Source organism: Apteryx mantelli, chromosome 5 (assembly GCF_036417845.1).
Source record: "Apteryx mantelli isolate bAptMan1 chromosome 5, bAptMan1.hap1, whole genome shotgun sequence".
In the NCBI taxonomy this organism is placed as follows: Eukaryota; Metazoa; Chordata; class Aves; order Apterygiformes; family Apterygidae; genus Apteryx; species Apteryx mantelli.
Genome location: NC_089982.1, coordinates 37,056,582 through 37,070,366, shown reverse-complemented (window position 1 = coordinate 37,070,366; position 13,785 = coordinate 37,056,582). Strand labels below are relative to the sequence as shown.

Below are 13,785 nucleotides of genomic sequence, written 5' to 3'. Positions count from 1 at the left end.
TTGGTGGTGCTTTAGGATTTTTCAACGTTCGCTAAAATGAAACCATTATCCCTCATATGGCATGAACTACATTCCAGAGCCTCTCTTTTCTTTTCTTTTTACAGGTTGCACATTATTTTTCTTGCACGCATACTTACACTGTACTAAAACATTCCAGGTTCTATATTTTTATTGTATTTGTTATTGTTTTATGTATTTTTGCCATAACATTATAAACTTAGCAACTCTAAAAGCTCAGATTCTTTAATTATAACTTAAAAAGGGAAATAGCTAAATAACAGTGATGTAGACTTCAACTGCATAATCATATGCTAATAGATTAATTTTTTAATTCTTTTCCGTAAATATTGTATAATCTGTCTAAAAGACAAGGTGGTTGTCGAGAGGACAGTACTGACTTGCAGGAAGTAAGTACTAGGAATGTCTGTGGGTACCATAACGTGCGTAGTGTTAGAATGAATATGAAATTAAGGGCTGGAAGAACTGCCTGAAATTTGTGGAATCACAGGATCACTATTGTCTGCTTTCCTGGTGGAAAAAGGCTTAGCCATCCCATAACCTTTGTAAAGCAGGATTTTATTCCTGATGTTTATTACTCATTTTTGGACTAGTCTTAAAGATATCAAAGACTGTAGCTTCTTTTAATCTGAAGTGTATTCTGAATATTATGTGGCAAAGAAGACAACTAGAAATATTTCTAGAAGAGAAAGATCTAGAAGAGATCTAAATCTCTTCTTATAGTTGCTTTCAAAAGTATTTTTTATTGTTATGTGGAAGGTATGAATGTGTCTCTCTACCCCACACCAGGTGAAAGTTTTATGTTTAGGCTTGCCATGTTTTGGCTAGGATTCCCTGAACAGAAATCTGTGCAGAAAGTCTGCCTCTGGGACTTACAAGGTCTATTCAGTGTACACTGCATTCAGGATGTGTTGGGCTGAATGCTTGTTTACAAGTCACTAATGCTCTACATATAATTGCTGCAAGTCGCTAATGTGCTACATATATAGTTGCTCCTAGGCTTCCCAGGTATGTCAGGTTCTCTGCAGACGTATAGCAGAACTGATTTGTATGTGCTCAGTCAAATTATGGATTTTGAGAACTGAAAAAATCTCCAGGCAAGCGACTAGTATGGGAAAATACAGAACAGTAAACCTACCTATATTTGAAGTACACATGTGAAATCTTTTGAAGGCTGGGAGACAAACTTAGGGGTTTTTTTTTCCTCTTAAAAAAAAGAAAAAGATGTCTAGAGAAACAAGGTACTGAATGTGTTAAGTGAAAAGCTAAAGTAGCAGGTATTGGAAAATCACATCTTTCTGTGTATGAAAGGGAATGTGAGTTTCAAAACAATGCTATGTTGAACATGTATCTGTTTTTAATAAAAGTGAATAAGTATTATTCACTATTATTATAATGTCTGGGAATACTACTAATGTTCTTTGAAATGTTTTTACAAATTTGCCTGTACCCACTGCTTTCCAATGTACAATGCCATATGTGCAGCAGAGGTGTAGATTGTGAGACATTTCCTTAGCCCGTTCAACTGCTGCCAGGCTCAATTTCAGCCATGGTACTTGCCTTTTGCCTTTGGGTTCACCCTTTAGGGTTAGTCTTTATTGGAGCCTCAACCCAAGAGCTCACAGACGACAGCAAGTTTGTTCGCTAGAGCTCTCCTTTTGGTGTGACTGGTTAGCTCTTGCTGCCAGTCCCCTCCTTTGACAGCTTCCAAGGTGTCCAGACATACACTTTTTTTTATCTCTCAGCTTGAAACTAAGCGTGTTTCCTCCTTATGCAGAAGATGGTCAAGTTATTTTTCTGAACTGGAAAAAGCTTTGTTTTACTTCCTTGGGTATACAAATATTTCCTTGTTAGATTGTTATTTCCTCTACTTGACTAGTTAGCAAACAACTCCTTGGCTCCGTGAAGGTTAAAACTCTTTCCTGTCGTTTTGATTCATTAGCGCATTTTAGTGTGAAACATCTCTCATGCCAGACCTTATTTTGTGTATCAGTCAGTGCACTAACAAACGTACTCGCACTTGAGACTAGGCATGACAGTTATTATCCCCTTTGGGGTGATAATGGGTTTGGCATGGCAGGGGTTGAGGGATCAGTCTCCTAAGCATGCCGCAGCAATTATTCTTTCAGACTTTCAGTGGAAGAGACTCTTGGACATGCTTAGCTTTAATTTTCTCAAATGCACACAGTTTTCTTAGTCATCCAAAGATTTAGATGATGTGTTCAATACATACATGTTTATGCATCTGTAAGTGAACACTGGGAGACTAGTTGCTTTAAACTCTCACATAAGCATAGTTTGGTTAAAAGAAAACCTCATTAAATTAACAGAATATGTGTATAATTTTCTTCCCATTACCATCTCCCTTTCAAATCATCAATCAAAACAAACAAGCCAAAACCCAAGGATTCACAAGTATATGCAGGAGAAGCAGAACTAATGAACTTTGTTTTTCTGTGGCATTTTTCTGAAGGCTAGATCCTCTGTTGTCTAATAAGGAATGAAAGCTAATAAAAATTCTCCTCTCATATTGGAGGATTCTCCTTCTATATTGGATTGTCTGGCTTTCAGTAAAGTTCAGCTCCTCTTTTTTTTCTTTTTTTCTTTTTTTTTAAACAGGACACTTACAAGGAGTTTTTTCTTCTACTGGATGTAAAACTTGTCTATAATTAATATTTTTTGGGAAACTCGAACCTTCTATTAAAAAGATTGGTTGGAATTATCCATTGAATTAAAAAGTTGCTGGGAGAAGGAGAGAAGCAGACAGCATACAAACCAAATATTTTTAAAAAGTAAAAATACCCCCCAACCAGCCAACCAAAAAAACTCCAAACCTTTCCAGAAATAAGCAGTTGTAACTGATAGTATTCCCCCAATACATAACATCCAGTGGTATAAAAACAGCAATGCTATAATCAGGTATTGCTATAGCATTTTTTAAAAAAAGAACTGCACTAAGAGCATTTCAACATATGTCACCTGCTGTTCCTTCTTTTCAATTGTATATATTACTCTTGACTGGTCATAGATGCAAATATTTTTTAATATTGAAATAGTTGGCAATCAAACTAGTTGGCCAATTACTTACACACTTTCCTAGCGGAAAATAGGGGACAGATGTAGGCTGCCCTGTTCAATTGTCTTTCACTTGCAATAGTGTGGTCACTCTCAAGGAATGAACGTTAGAGAATGTGTTGCCATAGAAGCAACTACTGTGATGGAAAACAATTAGAAAAATATAGCTATTAATGAAAAAATGGATGATAACTGACACACTTATACCTCTGTGCATAACTGACAAAAAAAGGCTCAGGAAAAAAATGATAAATGTAGTCATGTCCAAACTAGAATTGATTACCACCAGTCTGCTTCCCTTATTGCAGCCTCTGTCTTGAGCTTTTGATAGTGTAGGACCTGCACTTTAGTCTTGTTTTGTGGGAGAAAAAAGTGTTCTCCACACTTCCTCGCTTTTTAACAACCCATTCTATGTAAGTGGTAGGTTTTATAAACGGGGTTTTTGGTGATTTATATTCCAAGTTTTTATTTTTATTGTTTTGTTGGTTTCATAGTAGAAGCAGCCTTGTTAATGCCTGAATTTGAACCACAAAAGATGTTTAGGCTAGACACTAAACAATGTTTAAAATGTGCTGAAAATTAGAAATTACAGCCTGGATATAAGTCAAAGAGATGGATGAGTGATTTGAGTCAGGGTTTTTGACATTACATGATTTTGTGTGTGTGTGTGTGTGCATGTGCACGCTGAGATATTATGTGACATACACAACCATCTTTAAAACTTTTTTATTTCACTGAGTTTTGTTTGATCATCTCTAAATTCCATCTCTTTATGTAACTGGAAACATATGAACTATGTTGCAACTTAATGATTAAGCAGAAGCACTTTGGAGAGAACTATATCTTAATGGTTAAAAATTAATGTAAACTTTTATTATTGGAGGTGCTAGTAACTTCGGAGTGTATGTATGTGACAAAGGTAGATTTTGCTTTAGGGAATATGTCATTAATTTGCTGGTTCTATAAAAAACCAAAATCATAAACCACTTCTGAGTGCCTGAGACTCCTTAAATGTTTTTTATATAAAATGCTTTTAAAACATAAAATAGTGCAAGAGTAACAACAAGATATTTATACTACACTCAGTGTGTATTCAGGGATTCTACTATTATTATGATTTTCGAAAATCATCTATCATACAGTCACACCCAGATGTGAACAAAATCTCATGTTAATTCTCACTAGGTGTTAGTATGTTTTAAGTAGCTATCCAAAATTAGAAAATACTGGATTGGTGTGTCCCCTCCTAGCTATCCTTTCAGAGTGCTCTTAAGGTTTATTCTGTTGCACATCCAATACAGCTTTTTGGTGGTTCTGCATTGCTTTTTCTTCTCCTCTGCTACTTTAAGGGGAATAAATGTGTTCAAAGGTTTAGGACCTTATGGACTTGTCTATATTTTTTGATGGTTGAACAGCATATCTGTAAAGTATCCTTGTTCTACAAAGCAATTGTATAACGTTCTGGCAGTAGTAATTCCAACACTTAGCACGTTGAGCGGTCAGATACCATAAAAGATAGAGTGTATCCGATTATAAAACATATCTCCTTTTGAAATAAGAGAATCTCTTATATGCTAGGTTTATGAGGAGTACAAGTAGGAAAGCTTACCTTTACCTTCCTTTCCTGGCTATCTCAGAGTTCTCTGTTATGGCAGCATCTGGAATATTCATAATCCCTCTCTGCAATACTTTGAGAGATTTATCACTAAACAGTTGTAAATGTCACCTGTAAAGCTTTTGCTGTATTTTAACTAAAATTGATAATTGTTGTATGTCAGAAACACTAACCCAGAATTTATCCATCTCTGACTTTCTCTTCTAATGCACATCTTTTCTGTTCCACTTTTTTCCTCTTATACCTTTTCCTGTTTGCTTGTTGTGTAGAGAAGTTTGAGTTATCTGAGCATTCAGCAGTTGGGTGTCAGAGTAAAAAGATTGCCATTTTCATGTTCTCATAGCTTTCTTTTCCAACCCAATAAAAATCCAGATACATAATCTGTTTGGTTGGGACACCATCTCTCAATGGTTTAGCACTTCATTCCTGACCTGGTAAAGTATGCAAGTATATATTTAACTTCCAGCATGGGATTAGTCCCATTGCCTATTTTTACTAGACTGCTCATCTTTTCAAAGTTGCTCACATGATGAAATACTTTAGTCTGGAAAAAAGTGCTTAGGCAAACAAAGAAGAATCTGTTTGAGACCTTGAATCTGGTGTGCAATGAAGGCAGACAAGTAGGCCTGGTATGCCATAGTCCCTGGTCTTTACACATAGATACTGTGGTCGAACCACTGCATAGCATGTCCATCCTCACTCCAAACACACCTCTTCTCCTGTTAAGGATTAAAAAAATGTTAATTCAATAACTTTTCTGTAAACAAAGCCAAACAAAGGTGGATCTTTCAAGGAAGGGGTGTAGATCACCACATTCAGCAGCATCTTGTAATTAATAACGCTGACAAATTTAGACGTTAACAGGCATGTGAGATTATTAATATGAGAAGGCAGACCTGGTCCTTGGGTACATATACAGAGATTATGAAACACAAGTAAGAAGAATATTAAACTGAAGTTTTTCTTTCAGTTTAGGTGCGCATACTTCAAAGAAGGTGAGAAAATCAGTCTATTTAAGAGGTGAAAAGCTGTCTTTTCACCTTGGAAAAAGTATTTATCTGAAGAAGTAGTTTTGGACAGATTTTTTTATTTAACAAAAAGAGGACTAGGAACTAGTCGTTGGAAGAAAAAAATAGGCTAAAAGCAGACAAGAAATAGAAATTTTAAAAAATTGACAGTAATTATCTTATTACAAAAAATTCTTTTGGGGGAACATGGTATAAAATCTCTTCAAATCTTTTAAAAGAGAGGGGTTCATCTTTCTAAAAGCTATTTTGTAGCTCAGACTGAAGGTACAGATTTTATGGAGAAACTACTTTAGGGAAAATGTGTGATCAGTTTTGTGTAGGAGACTAGAGCAGGTACCAGAAAGAAAGATTATGATTCTTTAAATCCATGAAGTGTACTTACTGCCTTAATGAGGAGAATTGGATTTTTCTGAATTTGTCATTTCTACTTTGGAAGAAAGCATTTCCCTCTCATAAACTTACCTGATCTAGTTAATACAGTTTATAGCCATTCACATATGCACAAAACATGTTTTATGTAGTTTGGAGTTGAGCTAATACTTTTGAAAGAGTGAGATTTTTGTCTTTGCCTCAGTAGCAATCTTAGCTGGCAAACAGTTGTTAGTTTTGCAAGCAGTGGGCTACACTTCAGAAAATTTATGTTCAACAATATTTTTGTTGTTTCAAATGGAAAAGAAATAGCTGTCAAGATTCTCAAAATTGATGTCCAGAAGTAGCTGATTAAAACTTCATTTAGGCATCTAAGCAGAGGTATGCTAATTTACAGAGATGCTGAGAGCTTATATTTGCCTCTAATTTTTATAATAACTGGGGGCACCTCTGTTAGATCGTGCCACCTTTACATATATGTATAAATATATATTTAATTGGCTAAGTTTGACATGGTGGTAAAGCCAAAGCATAAACCTGAGTATTCTTTTATGTGTATGGATACTGTTCTCCAGGATAAAATCCAAATGAAACCTAGATAATGATAAAATCTGAATTGTTATTAAAATGATATAAGCATTATTAGAAGAAAGTAAAACTAAGCTTATGCCGTATTTGAAAAAGGTGACCGAAAACAGATTGAAATTTGCTCTTCAAGGTTATTGAATGTAAATAATGAATGCAATTGTCATGTGGTATAAACCAGTACATTATCTTACATAGGCCTCACTTATATTAGTAAATAGTCTTTGTCCTCACCTCCTGAAGATCTGTAGAGGCTGAATTTTGCAATTTGCAGTAAGTAGTTGTATAATAATTGGTACATAATAATGTGAAGCTTCTAAATTTTTATATGAAAACAGATTGAAGTTACTGATACGTGCTCATGCTAAGCTCAGACTTTTCCTTAGTTCTTAGCCTTAAGAATTTTTGGCTGCCAAAATGACAAATGCAACTAGGAAATATCTACAAAGTCATGTTTTTAAGAATACGTTATTCATTGTGGAAGTTTTTTTTTTTAATGTGTGTGTGTATACATATGCGTGTCTCTATATATGTATATATAAACTTCGATTATTTCACTTAAATTTCTCAGTGTATGAGAGAGTCATAAATCTAAGACATCTTGTCAATTCTTTACTTGCTGGCTCTTCTGATTCAGGGCTTTTTGGCTAGTAACTTAAGGAAATGAGAAGTGTGTAGTTATTATTCATCTGTCTTCCCCCGTTCTTTTGAACATATTGGCCAATTCCAAAGATACTTGCAAGTGAGATAGAAATTTCAAAAACAGTTAAGTTCCATGAGTTTCATGAAGATAAATAGCTGGAAAGAAAAAATAGACCCAAATTACTTGCTCCTTTGGGGAAAAGCAAGTAAATTTAAAAATGTATTGTCAGGAGCCAGCTGTGTGCTTGGTATGTGTGTAAATTTTATCTAGCCATGCTGGCCTGGTATCATAGGGAAAATGAGAAAGTGTGTGGGATTAGGAAGGAGAAGTGGGAGTGACAAACATGACAACTGATCCATAGGAAAGCAAGCTGCTTCTGATGCTCAAAAGCTATTTGTTTTTTATTGGGTAGACTTCTAATCTGTTTTGAGAATGTTGTTCCTCTGTGAGGGAATATAGTTCTTTCCTTGCTTGGAACAAATCCATCATCTCTGCAAATGCATAGTAACTGCCAATGTACAGTCAGTCATGTGCTGGACTGTTTACTGGTTACATTTAGTAGATGAAAAGGAAAATCTATGTAATAAATTGGTAAAACAATTATTCATTATATAGTCTGCTTTTCTGAACACAACACAGGTGGGCATTTTAGAGGATGACTGGTATTTTTCCTAGACTGATCAGGTTAACAAAAGGAATTGGTATTGACAAACCCAGCACAAATAATGGGATGTTGTTCAACTGTTGATGCAAATTGTTAAATATATCAGTATTTATGGTCCCCATATTTTTTAGAAAGTCCTTAGCTTAATAGAAAATGTTTATTTAAATGCCTACATGTTAGATTTGAATGTGTCACTGTGTATCTTGGAGAAAGATGGGAATCAAATGATTGGAATCTGCCACAATGTAATGACTGTGAAACTTGGTTCTGCCAAGTTTCTTTTCACTGGTTCATTAGTAGGGATTTATGTTTTGCTGAACACTGCTGTAAATTACTAGAGACACTCTTTCCCCCCCCCACACCCCTCCAGTGTTTGAGCAGTGTCATCTTAACTAGTTTATTTTCCTAATTTTTAAGCTTTGAAAAAGTATAAAATCAAAGTTACATCATTGCAGCAGTTTTGGTTCTGCGTGTTTTTGGAAGTAAAAAGTTGTCGCTAATGTATGCAGATAAATTAGCCAAATTATAGATTTGTTGATCAATAGCTAATTCTATTCCAAAAGTAACCATTTAAAAATGGAAGGAGTGAGAAAAATGAAAATATAGTCCTAATGCAGTGGCTTCTATATGGTCCTCCTAAAACAGAGAATGAAGTCATACTTCAAACAATGAATTGTGCACATTTCTTTTTTTACAAGACTTCATCTACATGGAAATGGTGATCCAGTGACTTCAACCAACTGGTTCATGCTCACATGGTCTCATTAGCTCTTATGCTACAGCTTTCCTGGTCTTGTACTGCAAGAAGCAATGAACAAAGATCTCTCATCTTCAGGTTTTTTCCTGACTTTGGTTTTCTTTTTACTGAAGCAGGCTTGTGACTTGCAAGCCTACTGCAAGTGCAGGATTGTGGATTGGACAGGAACAGAGAGAGCAGAGCATTGAGGGTCATACTATCAAACATGTAGATAGAGACAGACAGAGCCTTAGCTTAGATAAGCAATAAATTCTGGTTCATAAAATTAAAGTCGTATACATTAGAAGTGTCTTGCATGATAATTCCTAGGTTTGTAAAGAAAGAGTCTCAATAGACTCTGTGGACTTGTTGAAACGTATTTTGGTTTATACCTGCAAGGCAAACAAGTGATTCTGTGTCCTGCTGCTCTTTTCTACATTAGCAACTGAAAGCCTTACAAAAAGTTTATTTTATAGCATAATACCAGGTATTTTGAAAAACTAACCAGTAGAGAATATAATGGATTTATCTGGTGTAACTCTGAGTGATCCTGTGGAAATGTGTACCTCTTGAAACCTTCTAAAACAGAGTAGCTCCTGTATAGCCAATTTTAACTTTATGAATCCCAATGTAACTAATTAAAAAGGAATATGTATGAATATTTTTAGTAACAATATATGAACTCCCAGAATAATTAGGTTGTAATTCAATCTGTCAGCTTTGCTGCCATTTATAAACTGCTCAAGCTGTGTGCTCTTAAGGTTTATGAAGGCCTCAGAAATCTCAGATTGAATTACAGCTTTATTCTGCACATAAGCTGGAACAATGTATGTCTTAGCATTTTGTTTGTGAGACTAAGGATGTTTTAGAATCCTGAAAATATTACTTAAATGTATACTTAATGTAGAATCCTGATTTTATGTTTGGAGAGAAAACTGCACTTCAGTGAAATTCAGTTTTTCATTTAGCCTTTACATCAGTTACATTTGGGCATTCACTGTGTATATTTATATGTATAAATTGCTTATTTTTCTTTAACATGTGCTCTGTGTATGTGATTTTCTTACAGTCTATATGTGTATTTCAAGTAAAACAAATGACTGAAGTGTCTACATTTTGTTTAATAATTTTGTTCACTACTGAAACATAATATAATTAATATAAGTCAGTATTATGGAACAGAGCTCAAAATATTTGTATATGTATTATAAGTTCTTATTTTAGGATTTCATTCTCTCAAGGAAGTTCTTAAAAATTTTCTGTCCATAGGTTACTGAGTCAAACTATGAAGGACCATTTAGTAAGAGTGGCTAATGAAGCAGAGTTTATCTTGAGTAGACAGAGAGCAGAGGATATTCACCGGCATGCTGAATTTGAGGTAAGAAATAAAGTCTTTAAAAACAAAAACAGACCCAATATGTCTGAGGATTCCAGGGCTGGGTTTAGTTTTTAGGCATGGGAGATTCAGTCCTGAAAGGTGCTTAGCAGTCCTTGTGTGCTTTGACTCTTCACTACTGCTGCTGACTTGGATGGAAGGACAGGCCGTGCAGGGTAGCTCAAAACTTGTCAGAATCTGCAGACAATGGTTTGTGGGGGAAGGAATTGTATCGTACCAATGCTCTTCCTTTCCTGGAAGCAAATATCACTGTATGGATTTAAGCTGTTTAGCACCACAGTCAAGATGTAAGTCTGAGGAAAAAAAAACCTTACTGAAGATAAATTATAACAGCCTGTTTTGTGAAAAACAAGAAACAATTTTTTCTATTTGTATAGTTTGCTATTTCACTTAATCTGGCTCTAAAACCATTTCCTGTATGTTTTAAGTGCCTTAATGTGGTTTTGTTGCTTTTGTGTATTCGTCACACTTAAGGAATTCTAGAATGAAATATAGGTCTTTGTTTTTATACTAAAAATTCAAGCCTTTTTTTTTTTTTTTTTTTTTTTGACTCAGTTTGGCCATACCTCCAATTTTGGATCTCGGCTACTTCATGTAGCTCCTTTCTGTGTGCTTTAATTATTGCATTGTTTAAATGAAAACAAAGTTAAATCTCACTAAATTCACTAATATTCTGCTTAAAGAGTACTTAGTCTTTCTTCTGACATGTGATACGACTTGTGGTTTTGTTTTTAGAAAGAAGCATTAGGAGATTGAAGGCACATTTGTGTTTAACGTATTTCTAAACTGTTTTTCTCTTAAATCTTTACTTGAAAAAATACTCCCCAAAGATGAAAGCATATTTGTCTTAGACAGTGCTTATGTTCTAAAGGTCATCTGTGTTGACCCCAGGATTCAAGCTGTGCGTTGTTTAATAACATATCTGCACTTCATCTAGAGCTAGTTACCCCCTCCTGCAAACAGAGATGTTGTAAGGTATCTACAGTACCGTTTTGCAGTGGTGAAATAGCAGGCATGTTTCATTTATTACATCAAGGGTTTGGCGACAGTCCTGTGGAGATGAAAAGTACATCTTTTTACTTCATTGCCTGATAATCATTGGAGTGGGACATGCCTGACGTCTTTTGCACTGGATTTATGCAGAAGTTCCATGCATGATATGGTGCTATTGATTAGATGAACAGCTTACTTTTTTTCTTCAGATGCAAACCATACGCGAAGGTGTGTGCATGTGTGTGTGGGAAATGTGTATGAAGTATGTAGGGTTCTGTCATGTAAATACAGGATATCAATGAATACAGTTATTCAGTGGCAACTTCACTATTAACCTTATTTCAGTCTCAGAACACCTTTTTATGATGTCTGGAAGAAATTTACACTGAGCATCAACTTACATTTTTAATATAGCTTTGAGTTTTGCTGTGTCTTAACTCCCTAGGACAGGAGTTGACTGATACTTTTTAAGTTGGTGCTATTTTGAATCTGTGCTACGTCAATATGATGGCTCAAGGGGTTTAAATTATATCAGCTTGAACTTAAACAGAAACTAGTGTACTAAAATAGCAGCAGCCTGTTTTGTTTATAAAGTTTAGTTTTGTTATTGTGTTGGAAAAATTTAGCCTTGGCATCACTTCTGCAGATGTGTAAAAATCACAATGTACAGCTATTGGATTCTGTCAGAAGCTTAAATACCAAATTTAGTGTCACATGAAGTTAGTGTTATTGAGGTCTATGGCAGACTTCAGTCAGTGTTATGATTTCCTTGTGGAAGGAGGAACCATTAGGCACATTCATTGCAGGTACCTTTAATATTTGGAAATTCTTATGTATCTATATCCGCAGCATGGTCTGATTTTCACACTTCTCATCTAGTATGCTTAACTCTTTTTAGCGCTGTGGTAGTTTTCAGCCATGGTGTTCCTGATAGCTTTTAAAGAGGCACTCAAGGCTATAGAATACTTGTCCTTCTCCCATCATGTGTCCAGAAATGTGTCTGTCACTTGACTAGTTTGGAGACATCCCATCACATAACAGGAACAGATCTGTGCTGTGTTGGGTGGCTGACATACCATATCATTCAACTTGTAGATGCATTCCCACTGTGTGAATGGGTATGGATGTTGATGCCTTTATTTTGGTCCTGACACTCGTGTCATGACACACTTGCAGGCATTTTCCTTAAAGCAGGATGACCAAAACCACCAAAAGAATCTCTAAAGCAATTTTTTTTTTGCGTATTGTTCTAGTTTGTGCTGTAACTTTAGATATAAAGGAAACTCTGAGTGCTTGGATGAGATAGATTTAAAATAAAAGGATCTGAAAGTAAATCTCTCTCCTCCCTAAGTCTTTTCAGGGCAAATCTCTTTCAGAAACTTTCAGTACTGTCTTAAACTGCAACAAACTCTGTACAGCCGCTTCTGTGTTTGGTGGAAGGAAAGGGCACTGGCATCTGTTGCCTTGCTTGGCTATTTTTCTCTTCCTTCCTTGTGTCAGGAGTCTCTGACCCCATTGGCATTGCTGACCCCCTTGATTTACATGTCTCCCATCTTTACCTCTGCAGTCCTGCACTCCAGAAGCTTCTTCAAACTGAATGGAAGGAAGATGCAATCTCCCACCCTCTCTGGAGGGCTCTGCCTTACGACTCAGCAGTCTGGAAAAAGTGAATAGGCGGTCTTCCTCTGGCCACCCTTTTTTTAGTAGAAGATAACATAAGTAATATAATGAGTCGTGAGCAAATAAGAGTTATACTATCTTTTTTCTATGCTACTTTTGCAAAAAAAGAGAATAAAGAGTGCTTTGGAGGTCAAGGATTGGTTGTAAGGGGGTTTTCTTTGAATGCAGCCAAAGGTCAGCCTTTTATTTCCCCCTTTTTTTTTTCTGTTCCTTCCTTCTCCAACCTTTTCACCATTACCCCTCTAGTTACATCTATGAATGTAGACAAATAGGGAGATCACAGAGGGAGCTGAGATATACTTACTGGTTTTACAATATGCTTAAGCCTCAAACTAGCCTGATGAAGCAATATTGCAGTCATTTCCACTAGTGAGGGGGCAGTGAAGCTCATTTTACACTAAATGGGGAAATGTGAGCATTCTAACATAAGTCACTTATAATCTTAATTTTTTCCTATTGTCCCTGGGATTTATATGCACAGGTCACTTGGACACTTCTGCAAATTTAACCCTGAGTTGCTGGCAGAGATGAAAATCCCGAAAAGCAACCTCTTTATGCCTGAATTCTAACAACTAGTTTCATGCTACCACCTAGACTGCTTTCTGTGAATGACCTTGAAAAATCTGGTGATTTGCACTGTGTCTTAGAGTGATTATTTGTGCAGACTGCTGCAGAGTTGGGCCTACGAGAATAATTGGATTTGGTGTGAGGAGGGGGAGGGAATTTTGTGCTCTAATTGACTTTATTTTGTAATTTATGACAAGAGCACCCATTGCCTTGGATAGATGTCCTTTATATAAATCTCTTGATGTGTTTGTGTGTGAATGTACGTATTTATAGAATTCAAAATATGTAAAGCTGCAAGTGTTTTAGGCCTGAGATGTTCAAGCATCATAAAGTGTCATCTTCCTAGTATAGCTTTAGTTTGGCATTGGATGGTGCTACAGGATTTTGACCAAAATCAGTCATGCCACATCTGTGAC

At 35.8% G+C, this 13,785-nt stretch overlaps 1 protein-coding gene across 1 annotated transcript in view; it reads left to right on the top strand.

Annotated features, from left to right (window-relative positions):
• Positions 1 to 13,785, top strand: part of LRBA (LPS responsive beige-like anchor protein) — a 376,211-nt gene that overhangs the window by 97,529 nt on the left and 264,897 nt on the right. Inside the window, exon 32 of the mRNA XM_013951635.2 lies at positions 10,003 to 10,111. Coding sequence (XP_013807089.2) covers positions 10,003 to 10,111 — 109 coding nt within the window. The remainder of the gene's footprint in view (positions 1 to 10,002; positions 10,112 to 13,785) is intronic.